The sequence below is a fragment of the Globicephala melas genome, chromosome 6 (genome assembly GCF_963455315.2).
Source record: "Globicephala melas chromosome 6, mGloMel1.2, whole genome shotgun sequence".
Taxonomy (NCBI): Eukaryota; Metazoa; Chordata; class Mammalia; order Artiodactyla; family Delphinidae; genus Globicephala; species Globicephala melas.
This window is the reverse complement of record NC_083319.1, coordinates 84,318,323-84,342,273: the sequence shown is the minus strand read 5'-3', so window position 1 is coordinate 84,342,273 and position 23,951 is coordinate 84,318,323. Positions and strand designations below refer to the sequence as shown.

The 23,951-nt window shown below is 39.6% G+C and overlaps 1 protein-coding gene across 9 annotated transcripts in view; it reads left to right on the top strand.

The window, feature by feature from the left end:
* Positions 1-23,951, top strand: part of TUT7 (terminal uridylyl transferase 7) — a 78,768-nt gene that overhangs the window by 23,079 nt on the left and 31,738 nt on the right. For 8 of the 9 annotated variants that reach the window (XM_070045766.1, XM_070045771.1, XM_030832849.3 and 5 more), the window contains 12 exons: positions 5,717-5,869; positions 8,757-8,937; positions 10,357-11,456; positions 11,869-12,019; positions 13,121-13,207; positions 13,818-13,918; positions 15,605-15,662; positions 20,499-20,602; positions 21,266-21,355; positions 22,200-22,313; positions 22,488-22,565; positions 23,189-23,366. In XM_070045766.1, the coding sequence (XP_069901867.1) occupies positions 5,717-5,869; positions 8,757-8,937; positions 10,357-11,456; positions 11,869-12,019; positions 13,121-13,207; positions 13,818-13,918; positions 15,605-15,662; positions 20,499-20,602; positions 21,266-21,355; positions 22,200-22,313; positions 22,488-22,565; positions 23,189-23,366 (2,395 nt within the window). The remainder of the gene's footprint in view (positions 1-5,716; positions 5,870-8,756; positions 8,938-10,356; positions 11,457-11,868; positions 12,020-13,120; positions 13,208-13,817; positions 13,919-15,604; positions 15,663-20,498; positions 20,603-21,265; positions 21,356-22,199; positions 22,314-22,487; positions 22,566-23,188; positions 23,367-23,951) is intronic. The other variant, XM_070045767.1, reaches the window with a different exon arrangement.

Sequence of the window (23,951 nt, the reverse complement as noted above, 5' to 3'; positions counted from 1 at the left end):
TTTTCTCACAGCTCCCAGGGGCTCAGCTTTGGATTTGGCCCCGCCTCTGCGTGTAGGTCGCCGGAGGGCGTCTGCTCTTCGCTCAGACAGGACAGAGTTAAAGGAGCCGCTGATTTGGGGGCTCTGGCTCACTCGGTTCCGGGGGGAGGGAGGGGCGCGGAGTGCGAGGCGAGCCTGCGGCGGCAGAGTTCAGCGTGACATTGCACCAGCCTGAGGTACGCCGTGCATTCTCCCAGGGAAGTTGTCCCTGGATCCAGGGATCCTGGCAGTGGCGGGCTGCACAGGCTCCCCGGAAGAGGGGTGTGGATAGTGACCTGTGCTCGCACACAGGCCCGTTGGTGGCGGCAGCAGCAGCCTTAGCGTCTCCCGCCCGTCTCTGGGGTCCGCGCTTTTAGCCGCGGCTCGCGCCCGTCTCTGGGGTTCGCGCTTTTAGCCGCGGCTCGCGCCCGTCTTTGGAGCTCCTTTAAGCAGCGCTCTTAATCCCTTCTCCTCGCGCACCAGGAAACACAGAGGGAAGAAAAAGTCTCTTGCCTCTTCCCAGCTCCAGACCTTTTCCCGGACTCCCTCCCGGCTAGCCGTGGTGCACTAACCCCTTCAGGTTGTGTTCCCGCAGCCAACCCCAGTCCTCTCCCTGCGCTCCGACCGAAGCCCGAGCCTCCGCTCGCAACCCCGCCTGCCTCGGCGGGTGAGCAGACAAGCCTCTCTGGCTGGTGAGTGCCGGTCGGCCCTGATCCTCTGTGCGGGAATCTCTCCGCTTTGCCCTCCGCACCCCTGTGGCTGCGCTCTCCTCAGCGGCTCCGAAGCGTCCCCCTCCACCACCCGCAGTCTCCGCCCGCAAAGGGGCTTCCTAGTGTGTGGAAACTTTTCCTCCTTCACAGCTCTCTCCCACTGGTGCAGGTCCCGTCCCTATCCTTTTGTCTGTGTTTATTCTTTTTTCTTTTGCCCTACCCAGTTACGTGGGGGGGGTTTCTTGCCTTTTGGGAGGTCTGAGGTCTTCTGCCAGCGTTCAGTAGGTGTTCTGTAGCGGTTGTGTAGATGTATTTCTGGTGTATCTGTGGGGAGGAAGGTGATCTCTGCGTCTTACTCTTCCGCCATCTTCCCCTCCCGCCTATTCAAGATTTAATAACAAAAATAAGTATGTGGTGGCCAAATACTAGATTGAATTCTGTGTGTCAATTACGGCAAACTCTGCTGCCTGAACCAAAGTGATCTGTAGCTTTCAGCATTTTTAAACTAGTCAAGTATCAGTGTGCTGGCTTCTGCTAGGATCTTTTAGTCAAAAATGTGAAGCAAGTGAGAGAAAAGAAATTCAGTGCCTTGTTCATGCCAGATACTTTATATCACTCTTTCTGCAGAAAATCTATTGAGAACCTCAAAATTACAGTGCATGAAAGTATCTAAACTGTTAACTCCTTCAAAATTTTTAAAGCACTCTGTATGTTAGTCATTGTACTAGGCCCTGAAGGTAATACACAGATGAGTAAGGCTAAATTCTCTGTCAAGAAGTTTAGAGTATTGTATCTCTGTGCTCAGATCTGTGTTTTCGAAAATCTTTCAGCCATTCTCTCCCAACCTACTCAGATTTCTTCCATGTTGGAGATTATCTCTCTGACCTTTTACTCCCAATTAAAATTCCCATTTATTATCATTAGATATTGATATGTGAGTTGTGAATGATGAATAGGCTTAACCCTGTGTTCTTGGCATCTTTTATCCCCTACAACAATATTTTACTAGTCTCCTAGTAGATATTATTTGGAATCTTCCTTATTTTAGATTATGTAAACGTAACCCTTAGGAAATAGTTATTTACACTTTAAGAATGCCAGATAATATAGTAGAAAGAAGAGTAGTGTTAAAGTTTGGCAGCCCTGAGATTCACCCAGGATTTGCCACTTAAATCCTTGTGACCTTGAACAAGTTATTTAATCTCTGAGCCTTGGTGAAAGACTCATCTGCAAATTTTTGAAATGAGATCAGGAATGTAGAGTTCCTGGAACTCTACAGGTAGGAGAACAGATGTAGTCCTTTCCCCCTTCAATAGAAAGGCAAGTTCCACTTACGGTATGTAGGTGTGAACTCCTAAAACAAGTGATCCTTCTGGAAATAACAGCTATAAATTCTCAACAAAATACATAAAACAACAACGTGAAGGCTCTGGAGACTGAACAAATGCAAACAGACTTTGGAGAGAAGTCAAAACCTGTAGCAAGTGACCAACACAGAGTGAGTTTCTGTTTTTCAGTGGCTTTACCCCTGAAGGCAACCCTGGTAGAAAAACCAGTACTCTTTCTGGCCAGAGGAACTAAGGCCACCAGATAATAAGGGGAAGAAAAACCAGAAAGGGAAGATATAGAGAAGTGGAACCCTTAATTCTGTGTGGGAACTCAGTACATCACTGACTGACTTCTGAACCAGTCCAGCGTGCCATATAAGGAGATTGGAAGTCAATGCTCTATCCTCGCAAAAAGAAAAAGACTGAACATGCTGAAAATCAACAACTCTTTTTAGATCCATTAGAGAATTGAGGTCATGAGGAAAACCACTGCCCCCAAAATTGGAGAGACAGGCAAATATATAAGTTGTCAGAGCATAAGCCCAGAATCCTGCCCATGGAACGGCCACCAGGGTAGGAAAACATGGACTCTGATTCTGGAGGCTCAGTTTGGATAAGCTTGAAAGTGAAAAACAATAAGGAGGCCAGTCTTAGGGGGCTGATTTCATGAGTTTTATCTGCAAAAATGCCCACCATGTTGTCAGGGTAAAGATCTAAGAAAAATCCCCTTTGAGGGAAAAGCTAGCCATTTTGAAATTGCCTGGAGCATTCTGCTGTTAGAAACAGAAACCTGCCCTCAAGGGAAACTGTTTTACCAGAGCCTGACCACCTTGAGTTTTATCAGGGCCTAACTGACCTGGGTAAAGGAAAAATACCAACTCCAACCCTCTGTAGTTTCCTGTCTCACCTCAGGTGCGCAGGACTGAGAAGCACTTTGTGAAGGTCACAGTCTCACTAAAAGACTGAGATCTGAACATAGGACTATAGAATGCTTCCCCTCCCCTCACACCTTACTACAGCATCATTAGGCCTCCGGTGTAATAATGGGATTACAACAGACAGACCTCATATAAGAAGAAATCTCTTGGGAAACCCAAAAGCAATACAGGAGACAAAAACAAGGATACCAGCATAAGTTATAGCCCCTTGACATGTACAGCTACAACAAACAGTACATAGCCTGACTCCTAGCCAGGTAAAAGAAAACCTCACACCCCAGGCCCATACTTTACCCAGCTTTCCACAAAAAAATAATAAGGTATACTAAAAGGCAAATAACATAGTGTGAAGAAACAGAGCAAACATTGGAATTATCAGACCAGGAGTTTAAAAAACAAGAATATGCTAAGGGCTCTAAAGGAAAAAATGGTCAACATGCAAAAACAAATAGATAATATAAGCTGAGAGATGAAAACTCGAGGAAAGAATCAAACGGAAATACTAAAAATCAAAACTAACAAAAATGAAGAATGCCTTTGATGGATTCATCAGGAAACTGGACAAAGCTGCGGAAAAAATCAGTGAGCTTTATTCAATGGAAACGTCTCAAACTGCAAAGCAAAAAGGAACAAAAGAATGAAAAAGAAATGGAACAGAATAGCTAAGAACTGTAGGACAATTACTAAGGGTTGTAATGTATGTATAATGGGAATACCTGGAAAAGAAGAAAGAGAAACAGAAGAAAAGTTGAAGTAATAATGACTGAGAATTTTTAAAATAAATTACAGACTTATAAACCATACATTTGAAGCAGACTGAAAACAGTTAAGAGCCAAGGCTTACTAAACTGAGCTGAGGTCGGAGCTGCTGTCTACCAGAGAGGTGACAATCTGCATTTTGTCTAAGCAGTTAATTACCTATAAAACAAAAGTAGCTACACGTATTGGAGTAACATAAAGAATCCAGAATTTTCACAATACATTATAGTATCACAATATCCAGAATGCAATCCAAAAATACTCAACAATACAAAGAGCCAAGAAAATGGGGCACACTCTCAGGGAAAAGAAATCAACAGATGCTAAGCCCAAGATAAGATACCAAAGACTTTAAAAGCAGTTATTATAACTGCTCCATGAGACAAAGGAAGTACACTTGGAATAATTTGAAGAGATAGAGAATATCAGCCAGAGAATTAGGAAGTGTAAAGAGAAGCAAATGGAAATTTTAGAAGTGAAAAATACATTATTTTAAATTAAAAAAATTTACTGGATGAGCATCATAGCAGAGTGGAGGTGACATAGGAAAGAGTCAATAGATATGAAAATAGATAAGTAGAAACTAATCTAAAGAAGAAAAAGAAAAAAAGTTTTGAAATAAATAAATACACCTCAGGGACTTGTGGAACAATTTCAGAAAAATCTAACCTATGGGTAGTTTGAGCCCCAGAAGGAGAGGAGCAAGAGAAGGGGATAGAAAAACATAAAGTTTCACAAATTTGACAAAAAGACAAACTTACAGTCTCAATAAGCCAAGTAAACCTCAAGTAAGATAAATTCAAAGAGAAGCATGCTTAGCACATCATAGTCAGGCTGCTGTAAACCAAAACTAAAGAGCAAAACTCAAAAGCAGCCAGAGAAACACCTTACATAAGGTGAGAAAGGGAAATAAGTACATATCAAGTGGTGGTCATTCTCTGAGGAAAAATAAACCAGGGTAGGAAGGACAGAGTGAAAGAGGAGGAGTTATTTAGAGTCAAAGATATTTGAGCAGAGCCTGAATGTGTTCCTCACTGCATGGGTTAGCTGATTTAGGGAAAAGAGCCTTCCAAGCAGAGGGAATAGCAGATGTCAGCTCCAAGCCAGGAGGACAGATCGAGAAAATGGGTCAGAGTAATAGCAAAGGACCAGATTACCTAGGCCCTAGAAAAGACTGAATTTCATCCTGAGTAAGAAGGAAACTGTCATGAGCAGGGGAGTGACATGATGTCTTCTGTTTTAGGATTGCTCTGTCTGCTAAACCAAAGAAGTAGTCCATTTGATGTGGAAATACATTGGGGAACTGGGGCTACCACAGACACACCCCACCCCACAATTCACTATGTACATTAACCTGTCTAAAAGGCTGTGATACATCCCTTTGTACCTGCAGTAAAGAAACCTGTTCACATTTGTACCACATTTCTTAGACCTTTTGAGCCTAGACTTTTCTTTAGCATCTTAACAATGTCAAAAGAAACACTTTATATTTTTTAAACACTTACTATGTGCCATACCCTGTATCTGAATGCTTTGTGTCCATTATTTTATTCCATAACTATCCCATGAAGGAGATTCTGGTGTTATCCCTTTTTACAGGAGCCTGAAACCTAAAGAAAATGAGGACCTTACTGAAGGTCTCACAGCTAGTACATGAGGGAGTGAGATTTGGGCCCAGGTGGTTTTATTCCAGAACCATGACCTTAGGCCTAGGCCATGTTGCCTTCTCTTAGAGTATTTACTAAAGAATTATTTCCAAAAATCACCAATTCTTTTGCAAATCAAAACCTTGATTTTTCCTTTAAATTTACAGATGTCTCAAAGATACTCCTTTTATAAAAAATACCTTTTATATTTTCAGTGAACTAAAGTATGTTACTTTTCATTTCTTCCAGGATTAATATGCTCTGACTGATATAAAATCGTTTCTGCCTTATAATAGTATGTGTCTAATTTTTCCCAGATTGAAGGATTCTCATTAAACAAACTAGGGAATTTCAACCTTAAAGAAATTCAGAAAGACTCTGTGGCCTGGGAGTACACTGATAATGCTGCAGGGGACGCAGACTCAGCAAAAGAAGAGGCACCAAAAGAAATGCCCGTTAAAAGGGGACAGGTCTGTTCTCCCTTGTTTCTAGTTTCACTGTCTATTTTTAATTTGTTGCTAATTGTGCAGTTTATGAGTTACTCAGTTCTTCCTCTCTTCTTTCCTCAACTATCTTAACTATTTCGTGGCTGTTTGGTTTCCTAGTCTATTCAGTCCTTTGAATAGACAAGTAATGAGAAAAGGTAAAATTCAAATCATTGAATCCACAGTTACTTACGTGGTTTCTTCTGTGTGCAAGGTGCTGTGAAAGAGGCTGAGAATTCAGAGATAAATTCCCATCTGTCCTCTAAGAGCTTAGGTCTTAGACAGTATTATGAGGTTTAGATATATGAAAAGTTAACTAACCTCAAATTACTAAAATAACAGTGAATAAGTCTGTGGTCTAGTGTACTTGTCCGTATCCATACTATTAGGGGTGGGCAGGAGAATTTATGCAAAAGGAAAGAATTGCCATTAGAATTTCAAACAAAAATCTGAACAATGTAATTATACTAGTAATAACAGTAGGATTCTGACCCAAATTGGTAAATGGTCCTTGACTCCATGAGCTTCCCCATAACCCTTTGGGGTAAAATGACAGTAATACCCACAAAATACTTCTGAGACCTGGATTCTTATCCTAGCTCTTCGCAAACAGGTCATGTCACTCTTTTAGTCCTTATTTACTCGTGCCTAAAATGAGGAGATAATGGTGAATCATATGTTCTCCAGGTGTGTTTTCTGGAATCCTTGAGAGTTGAGGGGAAGAGGGTGGGGGTGGCACTCTACCCCTGCTGCCGCCGGAGCACGCTGCTGGTATCAGTTTTCTATTTGGGGTTCCAGGAGTGGCTAAAAGCACAGGCTGTGGAGCCAGAATATTTGAATTTACAAACACAAATGCAGCTCTCCCACTTCCTAGCTGTGTGTCTTTGGGCAGGTGACTTAATCTTTCTGTGCCCCAGTTTCCTCACCTGTGAATGGGGATGATATTGGTACCCTCTCATAGTCACTAATTTATAGAATGCTTCACTCAGTGCCGAGCATGTGGTAAGCACTTTGTAAATGCTAGTTGCTAGTCTTATTTTATTTGAGAAAGAAAGTGTTCTCTACGTTAAAAAAGCAGAAACAATAACAACAACAACAACAAAAAGTGTAAGTACCACTAGTCTAGATATGTCAAAGGTCTCTTAAGTTCCATGTTATGATATTATCAAGTCATTTCAGTGAGATGCTTAAAAATCCTTAGTAATGCTGAATATATGGATAAAGAGGTGAGATCTAATGAAGCTTTCCATTTCTGGGGTTTCCTTTGTGTCCTCGACTATAGTGTGTGGGACCTAGACAACTTCCATTTTTAATCAGTTTTGCTTTGTAAGCCCACCTAATAACTTTATCTTATTTCACAGAACCTTTGTGGTTAAGATTTAGTGAATAAGTATGTGGCATTAATAAAATACCATACCACTTGTTTTGAAGCTTGATATAGTAAAGTGTGATTGGAAACAAATTTGTATACCCTAGAAGGAAAAGCTATTGCTGAAAGTCCAATTAAATACTTTATCTTTGCATTTGAATGCTAATTGGAGAGATAAATCATGCTGCCACTTCTGAAATTGAGACCTCAACAGTGTCGAAATTGCATGGTGTGGTGAAAGAACACTGGACTGGGATCAGGAGACATTGTCCTCATTTTGCTCCTGACAAGCATTGAGACCTTTGACAAGTCACTCTTTGGACTTCAGTTCCTTCTCTTGTAGCATATGCGAGTTGAACTAGATTACCTCTTAAGAGCATCTTACAGTTGTGACATTGTTTCAATGGTATATGGATTTCTTGTATTTAAAAAGACTATACCTAAATGAAAAAATACAGAGAGCAACCAGTCTGCCAGATGCTTTCCCTTGTTTTCTGATTTAATCCTCATAACTATCCTGTGTTATAGGTGGTATCATCCCTACTCTGCAGATAATGGTAGCGACCATTTTTTGAACATGTGTGCCAGGCACTGTGCTAAGCTCTTAACAGACACTCTCTCACTCAGTCCTCCCAACAACCCTATGAGGTGGGTACTGTGATCCCCATTGTTCAGATGAGGAAACTGAGGCTTAGACAGCTTGTATACCTTCACCAGGATCAGACACAGCCAGTAAATGGCAGAGCTGGATTTGAAAGCTAAGCATGTCCCACTCCAAAGCCAGTTCTCTTAGCCTCTGTGCTATACTGCCAATCCAAGAAAGAAGAAGCTAAGTCACAGAGCAGTTAAGATCTGTGAAGTGGCAAAATTGTATTTGGACCCATTTTTTTCTTTTCTAAGTCCTTTGTACTTTCCACTATATTCCATCACAGTATGTCCCAACTTGTCATGAGTCTGTGAGTGGAAAACTTAGTATTAATTTCTGATATCAAGAGTTATTTATTTGACTTTAAAATCAGTTGCTACCGGCAGATTCAATGAACTTAATGTAGCTTCTCAGAGCAAGTGAGAGGAGTGTTTTTCCTTTTGCTCTGTGCCTCTAGCTGTAGCCCATTTCTGTGTGTAACTGTGTAAAGGCACCCTCCAGAGGCAGGAACAGGGAGAGCTCAGTGCTGAGGGTAGTAGCAATCAGGGCACAGTTCTCTCCACCTGCCCTTAAGACTTCAAAATAAGGAGTGCTGCCTGGTTACATAAAACTGCCTGTCTATTCCTATGATAATGACTAGATTTTAACATACTTTAATCCTGGGAATTCAGTGAAGGAATGCTGTTTTCCCACAATCGAAATAGAACCTAGAATGTGGTTATCTAGATAGACTGTCAAATTCATATCTTTGCTAAGGTTTTTCAGATTTTTTTTATTTGATGCTTGAATGATCTCTTATTTTTCAGATTGTACTGACATCTGAAATAACCTGTATATTTTCTCTTTGCTGTTAATAGGTATCATTAATATTTGATTTAAAACACCAGCCTTCAGTACCGGTTGGGCAGCTCTGGGTGGAATTGCTTCGATTCTATGCTTTAGAATTTAATTTGGCTGATTTAGTGATAAGTATCCGTGTCAAAGAATCGGTATCTCGTGAATCAAAGGATTGGCCCAAAAAGCGCATTGCCATTGAAGGTACCTCAAAATGTTTATCTTTAATTTCCCCACCCCACCTTTTTTTTAAGGTGTCAGTCTAACAGCATGCTTTTTATTTCAGTCTTTTTTCAGCTCCTACATGTAAGGTAGGCCTGACCCCAAAAGTGAAATAGATAGCTAGAATCTTGCATGTGTTACAGTGAGTCATCCCAAGGGAACAAATTGTTCATCCTGGGTTTTTTAAGTGCTGCAATAAAACATCTTAATCACTTAAGCAACTAAAAGAATGGCTGGCTGTGTCCTTATTTTCTTTGTAAATTGCTTTAACAACTTGAAATGCTTAAAAAGTCTTTTCCAAGTGATGTGTAAATCCCACTTTCCTCTTTGCTGTTCTCATTTATGGATTTTTAGATTCACTCCTTTCATGGATTGTTGTTGATGTTGTTTAGTTTTACAAAGGTTGAGGAAAATACCTTTTCTCATGAAAAATAACATTCTTCATTGGATTCCTCTCCATAGAGAAAAAGGATAGTTATTTTTGGAATATTTGCAATAACATTTAGAACTTATTCATGAAAACACCTTTTCTCTTAAAAAAAACACTTAAACTCTTAAATGAGTTAAGGTTCATTTAACTGAAACCATTGTATAAAAGACATACTGATGTGCCCTGTAGATTTCATTAAATGTATGAGATCTCAGCTTTACAAAGTCAGGAGGTGGAAACCCCACTAGAAATCTTAATTCTCCTCCTTCAGATAATTTAAAGAACCTCCTAAATGGAATTTTCTTATTTTTGCTTGATTTTTTTCAAGCCTTATATTGCATAAGAGGGTTTTTTGCATTTTGCATAAATTCTGTGTGCAGTCATGGGGATCTCACATTTTTAAACCCTCCCCTGCAGTTTCTCTGGCTCAGCTCTTCTGGCCAATTGCCTAACCTGCTGGAGTTCTAGGGGAGGAGAAAAGATTGAGAGAAGTGGTGTCTCCTCCTGGTGCCTCCCTCTCGCCCCTGAATTCAGTCCAGCCAGTTCAGTGATGGGGCTTCCCAGGGCAGAAGAGTGGAGGTAAGCTCTACAAACCGCAGGGCCTGGCTGAGTGGGGAGGCTGAGCACTCAGCAGAGCCTGGCGGGAAGACCTCGCTTCCCGAGGGCACAAGAGCCACACTGATGACATCTTTTTTTTTTTTTTTTTTTAACCTCCGCAGTCACAGAACAGAATAGGGAAGGGGTACTGGTTCTGAACAGAATGGGTTCTCTTCAGAGAGCAGATGTTTAAGAAAGCATTTCTTTTCGTTTTTAAACTGTATCTTCTTACTCCCCATCCCCAGTTTTTTAAAAAGCATATGATACATGATAAATTTTACTGTTGCTTACTTGTTGTCTTTATCTATAGCAGGCTAATTTTTAAAACATGAAATAGAAGTGTATGAAGTAGCAGATTTTTTTTTTCATTACAGATCCCTACTCTGTTAAAAGAAATGTGGCAAGGACCCTAAATAATCAACCTGTGTTTGAATATATACTTCATTGTTTAAGGACAACGTATAAATATTTTGCTCTTCCACACAAAATTACAAAATCCAGCCTTCCAAAGCCTCTGAGTACTGATACCTGTACTTCCAAACATTCTAAAGAAGTAGCAAAACGTGATCCAGATGTACAAGCGAAAGATGATAAACTCAAAACCTCAGTTTTGGCTCAAGGTCCTGGTGCTGCCACTTTAACTGCGAGCACCTGCAAGGTACCATCACTTACTCTTAAAGAGACTGCTGAAAGCTTTGAAAGCCCATCAACAGAGGAAATGGGAAACACACACATCAGTGTCCACCTGGAAAACTCAGACTATATCAAGGCAGAGGTCACTTGCGATGACTCTGAGGATGTTAAAGTACATCATCAAGAAACAGGAAGTAAAGATGAGAAAGAAAAATGTGGAATGGAGGGCAAGCATCCTTTGACTGCTGATGATCAAGCTTTAAGTAGTAGCAAACGTGGAGAGCTTGTCATCTGTGGCAGCCCAGGAAGTGACGAGACTCATGGCACTTTGCATTTAAAAGGCTTCGAAAATCCTACAGCTAAAGGGTGTGACGAATTTGCTACTTTAGATGACAAGGCTGATGTTGATGAAGAAAGCATTGAAGGTACAGATGAACTTGGAGATGCTCTAAGCCATTTTACCCCTTCAAGACAGGGCCAGACATCAGGAATCATTCACTCTGATGAAGAAGAGGAGGAGGAAGAGGAGGAGGAGGAAGAACCCAGGCTCTCCATTTCCCGAAGGGAAGATGAGGATGATGTTGCTAACGAAGATGAGTTAGACAACACCTACACTGGATCAGGGGATGAGGATGCCCTGTCTGAAGAGGATGAGGAATTAGGTGGATCTGCTAAGTATGAAGACTTGAAAGAATGTGGAAAACACCAGGTGGATGGAAATCTACTAATGGAACTTAATAAAATCAGTCTTAAAGAAGAAAATGTATGCGAGGAAAATTCAACTGCGGATCAGTCTGATTTCTTCTATGAATTTAGTAAACTCATCTTCACCAAAGGCAAGGTAATCAGTGCCACTCCTAGACATGGCACTAGGAGACTTGAAAGAGTTTTAATGCATGTACTTTCGATTTTTGTGTACTAAAACAGGGCTCTCCCCTCTCGGTAGTGGTTAACAAGTTGCTCTTTCACTCCAGTGCAACCACTAGGTCCACTTCCCTCCTTAATCTCTTAGGAATTTGCAGAGGAGAAAAGTAATGCTGTTGGTAGTAAAAATAACTGCCTTTTGCTCCTGCGTGTACCAAAAGGGTGTCCCCATCTCAGATACTTTGGAGTGGCCACACCATTATATTTTCATTCCTTTGGAATGTGAGAAGTAGAATGTGTACTTTGGAAAAAAGATTCAAGACCCCTTTATTTGGTAAATAAAGTTTTATCTTAAGTCTTTTATTATTTGCTTTGCCATCTTCCTGCAGTCTCCTACAGTAGTATGCAGTTTATGCAAACGCGAGGGTCATCTAAAGAAGGACTGTCCCGAAGACTTCAAAAGAATCCAGCTGGAACCTTTGCCACCATTAACACCCAAATTTTCAAATATCTTAGATCAAGTTTGCATTCAGTGTTATAGTAAGTTATTAACATTTCTTTTGATTTGTCACAATATTAAATTGGCATTTTCTCAAGAGTTATCTGAATCACTAACCTGTTAGCTTCATTATAGGGGCTAAGTCTGTTCCATTCTCCATTGTATCCACAGTGCTCTGTGCATCCTGTTCCATTTGGGACATGCAATAAAAAATTGTTAAAGAAAGACACGGAGGGAGAATTTTTAAGTCTTAAGACTGGAGTACTATCATTTCCTAACTGGTATTCCTTGAAATGTTTTTCTAGGTGCCTGCCATTAATCGTATTTCGTCACAAGGAGTATTCCATAGGTCAAGTAGGGAATAACTCTATATCCTGCCCCCTCCCGTAGAGGTTTTTAGGGCACATTAGCATAATAAAGCCTTCTGAGAAATGCTATGGTAAAGAACTTATTTAACTCTTTAGTCTTATGTAACCCTTTTCCAAAATTTGAGCGTAGAGTACTTTTTAATTAATGCTAATTAATAACCTTTATAACAGCCCTTTAAGGAACACCAGTTTGGGGAAGTGTTGGTATACTGAGGTATAAAGCTCTACAAGGAAAAACATTACATGGAGAGGCATGGCAGCTGCTTAGAGTGAAAGATCCATCACATTGCTGTACCTTGAGATGTCTGTCTGTGCCAGAAGACACTTATCCTGAATCAGGGATTTCTTTTTTAAACCTCTTCAGAGAGTATAAGTGAGGAAAGAAAACTATTGGTTCTCTTTAGAAAAAATACATACATATGCACATGCTCACAAACTATTGTGTTCACCCTGGCGGGGGGTGGGGGGGGGGGCGGGGGGCGGGAGTTTGTGTAGTTCCCTGAAGGCTGCCTTCATAGGGCTCTGGGTCTCTCTGAAACCCAGGAGCAGAACCCTTGTTCAGACTGCTTTACATCTCAGGAGCAGTTCTTGGTGATAGACTCTTTCAAAAGGCGTCTTTATTTTACATTGCTTAATGCTGTCTACTGAGAAGACACACAAAATTTAGAGTTTTGTTTATTTTTTTTTAAGCCAGTTAGATTTTATTTAAAAATATAGGTTTTCAGAGAATGTGAGCAATCTTTGTTTCTGAATGTATCTGTTTATTTTAAACAGAGGATTTTTCTCCAACAATTTTAGAAGATCAGGCACGTGAACATATTCGGCAAAACCTAGAAAGTTTCATAAGACAAGAGTTTCCAGGTAAATAAGTTTTTACCTTTAAGTAAAGAACGATAGTGTGACTTTCCTTCAGAATGAGTACATGTGTTACAACAACATTAATTTTGAGACTAAGAAAGCAGTGTTACAGTGATGGGGGGGACAGGGCTTCAGTTGTTCTGTGATATACCTAGGGTGGCTTTTGGTCTTCCCAATCCTAGTTTGCCAATAGAAAAGACAGACGCAGTGTAGTATTTTGCTTAGCAGATACCACAAGTGAACTTCATTTAGTATTAGGTTTAGAGTCAAAATTCAGACCTGTAAAAAGTGAATTTATTTATAAAGTAGTAAGCTTACATTATTAAATGTTCTGAGATGATCCACATTTTCCTTGAAATGTCCTTGCATTTAAGAAGAAAGTGGCATTTGATAATCTTGCATGTCTTCTATTACTTGTATTTATTTATTTATAGTAAATTTTGAGAGAAAATAATTTATAATAAATGACTAGTTAATAAAAGAACATAATTATAATGAGATTGTTATAGGACAGTTAACAACTGGGTATTTTTGATTCATGAGAGAGTTGTTTCGATCAGAAGATTAAATGTACTCAGGTAATTAGGTATGACTTTTCATATATCCCTAACAGGAACTAAACTGAGCTTGTTTGGCTCCTCCAAAAATGGATTTGGGTTCAAACAGAGTGACCTTGACGTCTGTATGACAATTAATGGACTTGAAACTGCTGAGGTACAGTGACCACGTAAAACTTCCATTTGCTGTGGAGTGTGATTTGACAATCTTGACTGACAATACAGCATGGTATTTTCCAGATTTATCAGGGTGTATCATATGGAGTATGCCATTTGGCACAATCTGTCTGGTCAGATACCTTAGAAGTTGAGAAGTGAATGTGAGGAGTAGAAAGGCTTCTGCTTGCAACTTGTAGTGCAAACTAGATTTGAAAGCAACATCTGGGAATTCTAGAAAGCTAAACCAGCCTCTCCCGTGTCCCAGTGGCGTAGCCGCTAGGCTGACTCAGGTACATAAATATACCAACGTGAGGTTTTCTGAGAAGTTTTTTAGTAGGCAGGCAATGTGGTGCAGTGATAGGAGAGTGCTAAACTGAATTCAAGACAGACTTGGTTCATCAGTCCTTAAACATGTGGTCTTTGGTTGATAATCTCTAATATGGAAGTGAGATCCTCTTGCCTCAGGAGATGGTTGTGCTCATCAGCTTGGATCATGTATGTCAGGAGTCAGGGAACTATGGCTCGCTGCCTGTGTTGTAAATATCAATTTTTATTGGCATACAGCCACACCCCTTCATTTATGTATTGTCTACATCTGCTTTCACTCTGTAACTTCACCGGTTGAGTCCTTGCAACAGGCCACATGGTCCACAAAGCAGAAAAGGTTTGCCAGCCCTCATGGATATGAAGGCATTTATAAAATGTAAAATACTTTTGAAAAGGTGTAAAGTCTGAGAAGTACTGAATTTTTTATTTGTAACAGTCCAAATGCTGTATATCCAAAGGAGTGATTGCTGCTGTTGCTCAGGATCTTTTTATGCCTTTTTTGAGTTTCAGGTTTTTATCCTTTGAGGATGTATCTGACTTGGGAAAATAGTCAAAAGTTATCTAGCATGACTATGGTGAATAGGTGGCTAAGCAAGATTGGGTCCAATATATGGAATGACCTGATTATATCGGGTGGCCAAAAAGTTCGTTCGGGTTTTCCTGTAATGTGGAAAAACCCAAACGAACTTTTTGGCCAACCCAATACATCATCAAGATTGAATTTTTACATGATTAATAAACTAGTCTTGAGGGCATTTTTAAATTAAATTCCAAATATATTCTGGGAAGTATATAGCCATCAGAAGGACTTAATGTTTCAGCCCAAATGTTTTTAAATATTTGAAATATTATTCATATTTCCTGTATGACTTTCTTTTTGTGCATTATATTTTTTACTAGTTCTGTGGAGAAATAATCTGAGCTTAATTACTCTCCACAGCATTTCATCAGCTCTTAATTAAAGTATAATGAAGGTCTACCCAGAATGAATAAGACGGGCCACAGAAGCTCCCTCTTATTAATTCTGTCACATAGAGAGTACTTCTGAGTGACATAATTACATAGCGGGGAAAAATGGAGATCCTCGCTGGTTCAGAGACTTTTCTGGAGACACTGATTTCAGCCTTTCTTGTGCCTCCAAGAGCAACCCAATGAGGGTTTCCACATCCTTAGGATATTCCTATGAATGAGGATTAACGCTCACCTAAAAGGGAAAAATGTATGTAGAATAATTTGAAGTTAATTTTGTTATTTCTGGAGGAAATGGAAACTATAACAAGGTTAGGAACCTGTCTTCCATTTCTGATTCAGTAGTTTGTGCCTTTTTGTTTGTTTGTTTGTGCCATTTTTCTTACAGGGGTTGGACTGTGTAAGAACTATTGAAGAATTGGCAAGAGTCCTCAAAAAACATTCAGGTACCTCTGTAAGCTTTTTCTAAAAAATATTTTTGTCTTTTTTATTAGTGTTTTGCATACTTAGAATTTATGAATGCCAACGAAACAGTGTAGTGGTTCATATAACATTTGTGGTATTGGTGTCTTTAAAAAAATCTTATGTGATTAAGTATGAAAAGCTGAGGAATTGGTTATAATATGTGTGTGCATGTTTTTGCCTCAGTCAGTTTTATTTCAAGACAAAGTATATACCACGCAGGAAATTTTGGGAATCGCTTTGCCTTATCAGCATTGTGTAAATCAAAGTGTAGGGGCTGCTCGCAGTGATGTGAAGTATAGTGGGAAGCACCACGGACTAGGGTGATGGATTGTACTTACAGCTGTTTAGCTGTGTGTGACCCTGAACAAGTATTTACAGCTGTAAAATGTACAGATTCTGTAAATTGTGCACAGAGCTGAAATGCCATTAGCATATTCTCCTGCCTCTCTTTGTCAGAGGCAGCTATGGATGCTGTTAACAGTGAGAGTCTTCTTTTAAACTGTGGTTCATCCAACTTCTGTGCTAAGAGTTGAAAATGAAAGTGAGCAAGATATTGTCGTTGCCTTTGTGGAACTTAAAATCCGTGCACCATCCATGGAAAGCTTTCTTATATCTTAGTCAAGAGTAGACCTAGGGCTTCCCTGGTGGCGCAGTGGTTGAGAGTCCATCTGCCGATGCAGGGGACACGGGTTTGTGCCCCGGTCTGGGAAGATCCCACGTGCCGCGGAGCGGCTGGGCCTGTGAGCCATGGCCGCTGAGCCTGCGCGTCCGGAACCTGTGCTCAGCAACGGGAGAGGCCACAACTGTGAGAGGCCCGCGTACCGCAAAAAAAAAAAAAAAAAAAAAAGAGTAGACCTAAATTCACAGCATGGGCATGCACACATACATACATACATACCTACACATAAATATGCACCTGGAATGCCCCTTTTTGTTGCATTCTTTTTTTAAATAAATTTATTTATATTTTATTTATTTTTGGCTGCGTTGGGTCTTCGTAGCTGCACGCGGGGGCTACTCTTTGTTGCGGTGCACGTGCTTCTCATTGTGGTGGCTTCTCATTGCAGAGCACGGGCTGTAGGTGCGTGGGCTTCAGTAGTTGTGGCACGCAGGCTCAGTAGTTGTGGCTCATGGGCTTCGCTGCTCCGCGGCATTTGGGATCTTCCCAGACCAGGGCTTGAACCCGTGTACCCTGCATTGGCAGGCAGATACTTAACCACTGCGCCACCAGGGAAGTCCCTGTTGCATTTTTTATTTACAGGAGTTTAAAGAGGATACTGTGTTATTTAAGTAATGGGGGGAAAAAACTTAATTTTGATTTACTCCTAATGAAAACCTAGCACATCAGTATTTTTTTAATATGTTTTGATATGATTTTTTTGGTCATTGAAGCAAGCATTTTGGGAATTTTACCTCTAAAGATCATATGCTTTTTTATTTTTATTTTTGAAGATTATGCAAAGAAACTAAATTGCTAAGCTTCCGTGACTATTAGTTATTTAGTACTGAGCTAGGTTTTGACTTTTGATTTTGAAATAATTTCAAAGTTAAAGGAAAGCAGCAAAAATTGTAGAAAGAACTCTGTCTATCCTTCATTCAGATCCACCAGTTGTTAACATTTTACCACATTTGATTGATCATTCTATCTCTTGCTTGCTCACGATTTTTTTCTGTACCATATGAGATTAAGCTGCAAACATCACGTCCCTTTCCCCTAGATACCTGTGTGTATTTCCTAAGAATGAACCATGTTAAAAATAGGTCATTTTTAGACTAGAAATGACTTTTACATACAGATTACAATGTAATGCAGATTGCATGGAACAAAAATGGAATAATAGCTACAGGACTATGATTAAGAAAGCAGTCTCCCCATGTATTTTATTGGGTACCTGTTATGTGCTCAGCACTGTGTTGGGCACTTAGGGATGGTAGAAAAATAAGTCTGTATAGGTCTTTGACAGCTTTCAGATCTCAAACGTAAGATAATCTCACAGGCTGTGTAACAATGTGTGGTAGTATTCATTTATTAAAATGAGTTGTAGAAACTACAGCAAGTATTAAATAACTTCTGAAGAGAGAGATTCTGGGAAAAGAGTTGGGTAGGGGAGGTTCATGGAAGAGATGGGCTTTTTCTGATCTCAGATGATGATGAACATGCTTTGAAGAGGATAGGAAGAGAAGTCATTTCTAAGATGCATGGATGTGAGTGCGAGAATCACTGTAATATATTTTTTAGGACAGTGAGAAGATTGGTACATTTTGAGAGGAATTTCAAGTGGGAACTATTAGGAGATAAGGTAAAGTCTGTAGATATTTGGAAGCCACTGAACTTTCTTCAGAGGGGAGAAACCCCATAAAAGCAAAACTTAAACTTTTTAGGGAGCTGATATACTCTTAGGGAAGATATAATCTAAGTGACAGGGCAGAAGGACCTTAACCAGTTGCCAGTGATCCTAAAAGGAAAAGAATACGAGAGATTCCAAAGGGAAATTTCCTAGAATTGGAACCTACAAGTAGGAAATAAGGGTTCAGGCTGATGTCTGGGTATTTGAGAAATGAGAATGTTTGCAGAGAACACCAGCGTGCCATGAAGCTATAATCTCCGAGAGTTAACAGTACAGCAAGCAGTTAGAAATATGGAGTTGTCAGTTAGGATTGAAGAACAAAATGAAACAGTTTTGTATTGAAATGCTTGAAGGAAGAAAGAGAGACAGAAGCCAAGAATAAAACAGAATTCCATGGGATCATTTGAGAGAAGTTGAGGACCAAGCTTTAATTCTTGAGTGTAGAAATTAGGGAAGGACACTGAAAAAAGAGCTATTGGAATGGTAAAATAGGAACCAGGATGATGTGCTATGAATAAATCCTAGAGAACAGGCTTAGAAGTGGTTAGCAGGGTCAAATTCTAGAATGGGAAGGAGATTGAGAAAAAGGATATCTAATTTAGAGCCAGTATAGCAAAGTAATTAATGGGGCTTCTAGAATCAGACTCTCTAGTTTTAAATCTTGGGTTCCTGCTTTCTGGCTGTGTGATCCCCAAAAGTCACTCAGCTTCATTATGAGCACTCAGTTTCTCATCTATAAAGCAGGAACAACAGAAATAGCATTTAAGATTAAGCAAGGCAATACATTAAACTACAGGGCCTGACATAACACAAAGTGTTCAGTAAGTACGAGCTTCCTTGCCTCTCCTCCCTATCAGTGTGTTAGACTTCTATCTCCCACACAGACCTTTTTTGCTGAAATTTCTTTCATCTGTGTACTTTTTTTTCTATATTCCAGACCGCTAGGTTTCTGCCCTCTAGCCATCACCACTTAACTCTCTCAGAAGGAGCTCAAACCCCAACATCTCAGGCTGAGCTCATCTTTCTCTTTACTGCCTCCCTTCTGCTACAGCCACCACTACCGGCTCGTCCTTCTGAATCCTCTTTCTTGCTTATTGACATTGGCTTCCTTGGAATCACCAAAATGAATGAAGTGATAATTAGCCTGTCCTAGACTAGGTTCAGTAGATTCAGTCATACCTAGATTTGAATCCCAGCTCCACAGTTCACCAACTGCACATTCCTAAGCATGTTCATTTCTCGGGGTCTCTGTTTCCTCATCTTTTGGGTAAGGGTGAATGGTCTTAGGAGGTAATGTTTGTAAAGGAATCTAGGTGCTCAGGAAATGGTCTTACTGTTACAGCCCTCCTTCCTTATCACCCCTACTTCTACTTCCCCAACCCATCCAGTTACGGATGCTCTCACACATGTCTTACTGCTTCTCTGCCAGGTCAGTTTTTTTGTTTTTTGTTTTTTTTTTTGCAGTACGCGGGCCTCTCACTGTTGTGGCCTCTCCCGTTGCGGAGCACAGGCTCCGGACGTGCAGGCTCAGCGGCCATGGCTCACGGGCCCAGCCGCTCCGCGGCATGTGGGATCTTCCCGGACTGGGGCACGAACCCGTGTCCCCTGCATAGGCAGGCGGACTCTCAACCACTGCGCCACCAGGGAAGCCCTGGGTCAGTTTTTATAATGGTCACTTAGTCTCTCTTCTGGGTGCCTCCAGTCTATCCATTGCCAGGGACCTTGTTTAAATAGATGTGGTCAGTGATTCTCCCCAACTTACACCAGTGCATTGGCATTTCTTTGCCTCTAAGGATGTATATGTTCCCTATTTGGACTCCTCCCAGTTTTTACCACATCTCCTATTACTCATTCTTTCTTTCCCTCAAGTCCACTCTGTAGCCTGAACGATTCCATGGAAGTTCCCTGAACATGCCGTTCTGCTTCAGGCATCTACCCTTCCCCTGTGCAGTTTTCCTTGCCTGGTAAATCCCGTCAGCCTTCTCTTTTTTTGCCTGTTCTTTTTCAAAGCCTAGCTCAAGCAATTTACTTCTCTGTTGAAGTCGATTCCTTTCTTTTACTGACATAGCTTCTAGCTCCAGGATGAGTAATTTTTGTTTTGAGGATTCTGATGATTACCCCTATGGGCTTTTCTCCATATTATATGTGTAGTCATATGGAGAGAATAGGTAGGGCCCACATAGTCCAGATTCTGTAGTAGTTTCCTCTTTTGTGATGTTTATCAGACTGACAGCCCTATACACATGCACATGATCCATTGAGTTCCTGAAGAGCAGTGGCTGCCTTGTTCATTCTTGTACTTCAGATATTGATGTGTTTAACAAATGTAAACTTTGCCAGAAGAGTCTTCCCAGATGTTTGTTAATAACAGAGAATTCTTTGACTAGTCTTAGTGACTCACATTAACATAAGAGCAACTTATATCCCCTGCTGCTGTATTTAATGACACTATCTTATTTCCCAACCTAGGGCTGAGAAACATCTTGCCTATTACAACAGCAAAGGTGCCAATTGTAAAGTTCTTCCATTTGAGAAGTGGTCTGGAAGTGGACATCAGTTTGTATAACACATTGGTAAGATTTTCTTTAGACTTTTTCTTTATGGAGATGGAGGGGAGCAAGTATCTCTTAATTTACACAATCTTTCAGTAAAATTAAACCATTCATTTCATCCAGTTCATTCTTTCAGTAGTTATTTATGAGTGCTTGCTAAGTGCCTGGCAGTGTTCTGAGGCTGGGGATATAACATAGAATTGAGTTAATATTAGTATTCATTTAAAATGAGGTCAGAGTGGCAAGTGCTTTTTGTTCGGCTTGAACTTTGTTTTAATTTTGGAGCGTGTATGTGTGTGTGTGTGTTTGTGTGTGTGTGTGTCTTTGGTCTCATACCTGGTTTATTTCAGGGCTTTATGGGACCTCTCTGGCCCCTAAGGACATTTAATTTGAATAATGGGCAGGAAGTGGGGGGTGCAGATCTTACATTGACTTAAATGGAACTGATTATTTTAATAGCCTATATTTTCTAGGAATGTTTAGACTAAGGAGGCCTGAGATCAGATGTCACTTATAATTCTTATCTAGTAAGTTAATGAAGTTTGTCTTCAGGGGAAAAATATTAGTTTCAGCCTAAATGTCTTCATCCTAAAATGAATTACAGTGTAAACCTTTTCAGAATATTCCGTCTTAAAACTTTTTCTTCTAACTGGTAGACTTATAGTGTAATTTCCCTTTTAACAGGCCCTTCATAACACAAGGCTCTTATCTGCTTATTCAGCCATTGATCCCAGAGTGAAATATTTGTGCTATACCATGAAAGTATTTACAAAGGTGAGTATGCTTCCTCTTGTGATTTATCAGGAAATTTCATTACATCTTCAACCTTGTTGAAAACATAAGTCCATAACAGAAACAGACTCAGTGATATAGAAAACAAACTAGTCGTTACCAGTGGGAAGAGGAAGTGGAGCGATAGGGGTATTATGGGATTAAGAGACACAAAGTACTATGTATAAAGTAAATAAGCAACAAGGATATATTGTACAGCACAGAGAATATGGCCATTATTTTGCAAAAACTTTTTTTGGCCTCACCGCACGTCTTGTGGGATTTTAGTTCCCTGACCAGGGATTGAACCCGGGCCCTCGTCAATGAGAGTGCAGAGTCCTGACCACTGGACCTCCAAGGAATTCCCTACTTTGTTATAACTTTAAACGGACTATAGTCTATAAAAATATTGTATCACTATGTTGTACACCTGGAACTAATATAATATTGTAAATCAACTATACTTCAATTAAAAAAAGAAAAAGAAAAGATAAGTGTGTATTTTTAAAGAACCATAGCCATGTCAAATGCTTCTTTTAACTATTTGAGAAGCCCTACTCAGCAAGCTAAAATTTTGTTGCTTAAATTTTACGTGGTAACCTAATATTGCTTCTGGCTGATAGTTCCACATCTTTGTTAGGGTTTGTTTTGCTTTGATTTTTATTTATTTATTTATTTATTTGGTTGGTCTTATTTGGTTTTGTTGGCATATTTTAGCATTTGAAAATGTAATTTTTATATTAGTGCCCTGTAGAAGCACCTTATTCTTAGTGACAATAGAATAGATGCAAGTGTAGCAGAAGACATTGGTGGTCTTTCCTTTGTTCCTCCTTTTCCTTCCCCCCAGATGTGCGATATTGGCGATGCTTCTAGAGGCAGCTTATCGTCATATGCATACACGCTTATGGTGCTATATTTTCTCCAGCAGAGGAACCCACCAGTCATTCCTGTCCTTCAAGAGGTATTAGTAAAAGAAATTGTATTTCTCATCTGTAGAGCTGGGTGATCTTTGAGCCCTCTTCCTTCTCTAAAATTCTGTGGTTCTGTAGTTAAAATTTTTACTATTTTCCTACAAGTTTTTGTATCAATGCATTAAGTTTGTAATCCATACTAATAGTTTAAAAATTAATTTCAGATATACAAAGGTGAAAAGAAACCTGAAATATTTGTTGATGGCTGGAATATTTATTTTTTTGATCAAATAGATGAACTGGTACGTATTTTAATAGTAAAGAATTTTTACATCCTTGACTGAAAGTTACCTATCCTATGCTGTAGTGTAGATGGTCAACAACTATATTATCACTTGTAATATTTATTTATATTATGACAGTAAAAAAAAAATAGCACATACAGATGATTCCTTTGAAGTTGAAAACATTTTTTTTAAGCCAGGTGAGTTTCTAGGGACTATATTCAGGATTTCTTTAATGCCCAGTAATTCCAAATGGTCAAGTAACTTTATTCCAAATGAACAAATATTTGCTCTATGGTTTCCTACAGAGAATTTGGAAAGACTCTCAGTTACAGAGATATAATAACCAGGTGTCACCAAGGCTCTTAAAATTTATTTCCAGATTCTTCCACAAACATGCATTCTGAGGTTTGGCATTTAAAACCCTGAGCTCTTTCTGTCTCCAAGTCATAGGGTAGAGATTAATAAACTCATGTAAATGATATTTTAAAATATAAAAGAAAAGTTATATAATTATATTTTTATGTATTTAAACTCTAGTTAATTAAAATAAACCCAGATTTACTCCCTAAGATACAAATGACTATTGATATTAACACTTTACTATAGAGCATGATATCTCTTGTTCCTTCTATTTCTAGCCCACCTATTGGCCAGAATATGGAAAAAATACAGAATCTGTTGGGCAGCTATGGTTGGGACTTCTTCGTTTCTACACAGAGGAATTTGATTTTAAAGAACATGTTATTAGCATCAGGAGAAAAAGTCTGCTTACAACTTTTAAGAAACAGTGGACATCAAAATACATTGTTATTGAAGGTACAAATAAAATCAAACTTAAAACTGAATAGAATATAGAGATTGAACTGTGAGGGTGTTCTTCATCCTTGCAGAGCTCTCCCAGAGCAGCCATGAGCCACTGATCGGGGTGCGCCTTGCAGCCATCCCGTTACTGTCCACATCAGGCAGACTTGTCTGTTTCCAACTTAAAGATTTATTTTTAAATGGCTGATGCCCTCCCATGGGGTCTCTCACAAATCCAAAAGTCTTTGTTCACCATGACAAGCCCTTTACCTGTGTTTAACAGGTACTGGAGAATAAGGTTGCTATAGAGGTAAGCCAGCTTCAAAATAGTGGGACTTTTAAAACCTTCCTAAGTGAGGGTTTGAAGAGTACCTCCGAAAGTCAGTTTTCAAGGTCCTTATTTGCTGTTTATTGATGGAGAAGTTTACCTATAAGTAGTTAGATATAAAATTTGCCATTTATTTTGCCTGTGCTGAAGCCTTCCTTGAATGCTAAGATCCGTGGGCCATTGTGTTTGTATTGATATTTGATTGTTTATTTCCACTTTGGGAGATTTTTGTTTCTATCTTTGTAGATTTTTTATTAACTATATATATATTT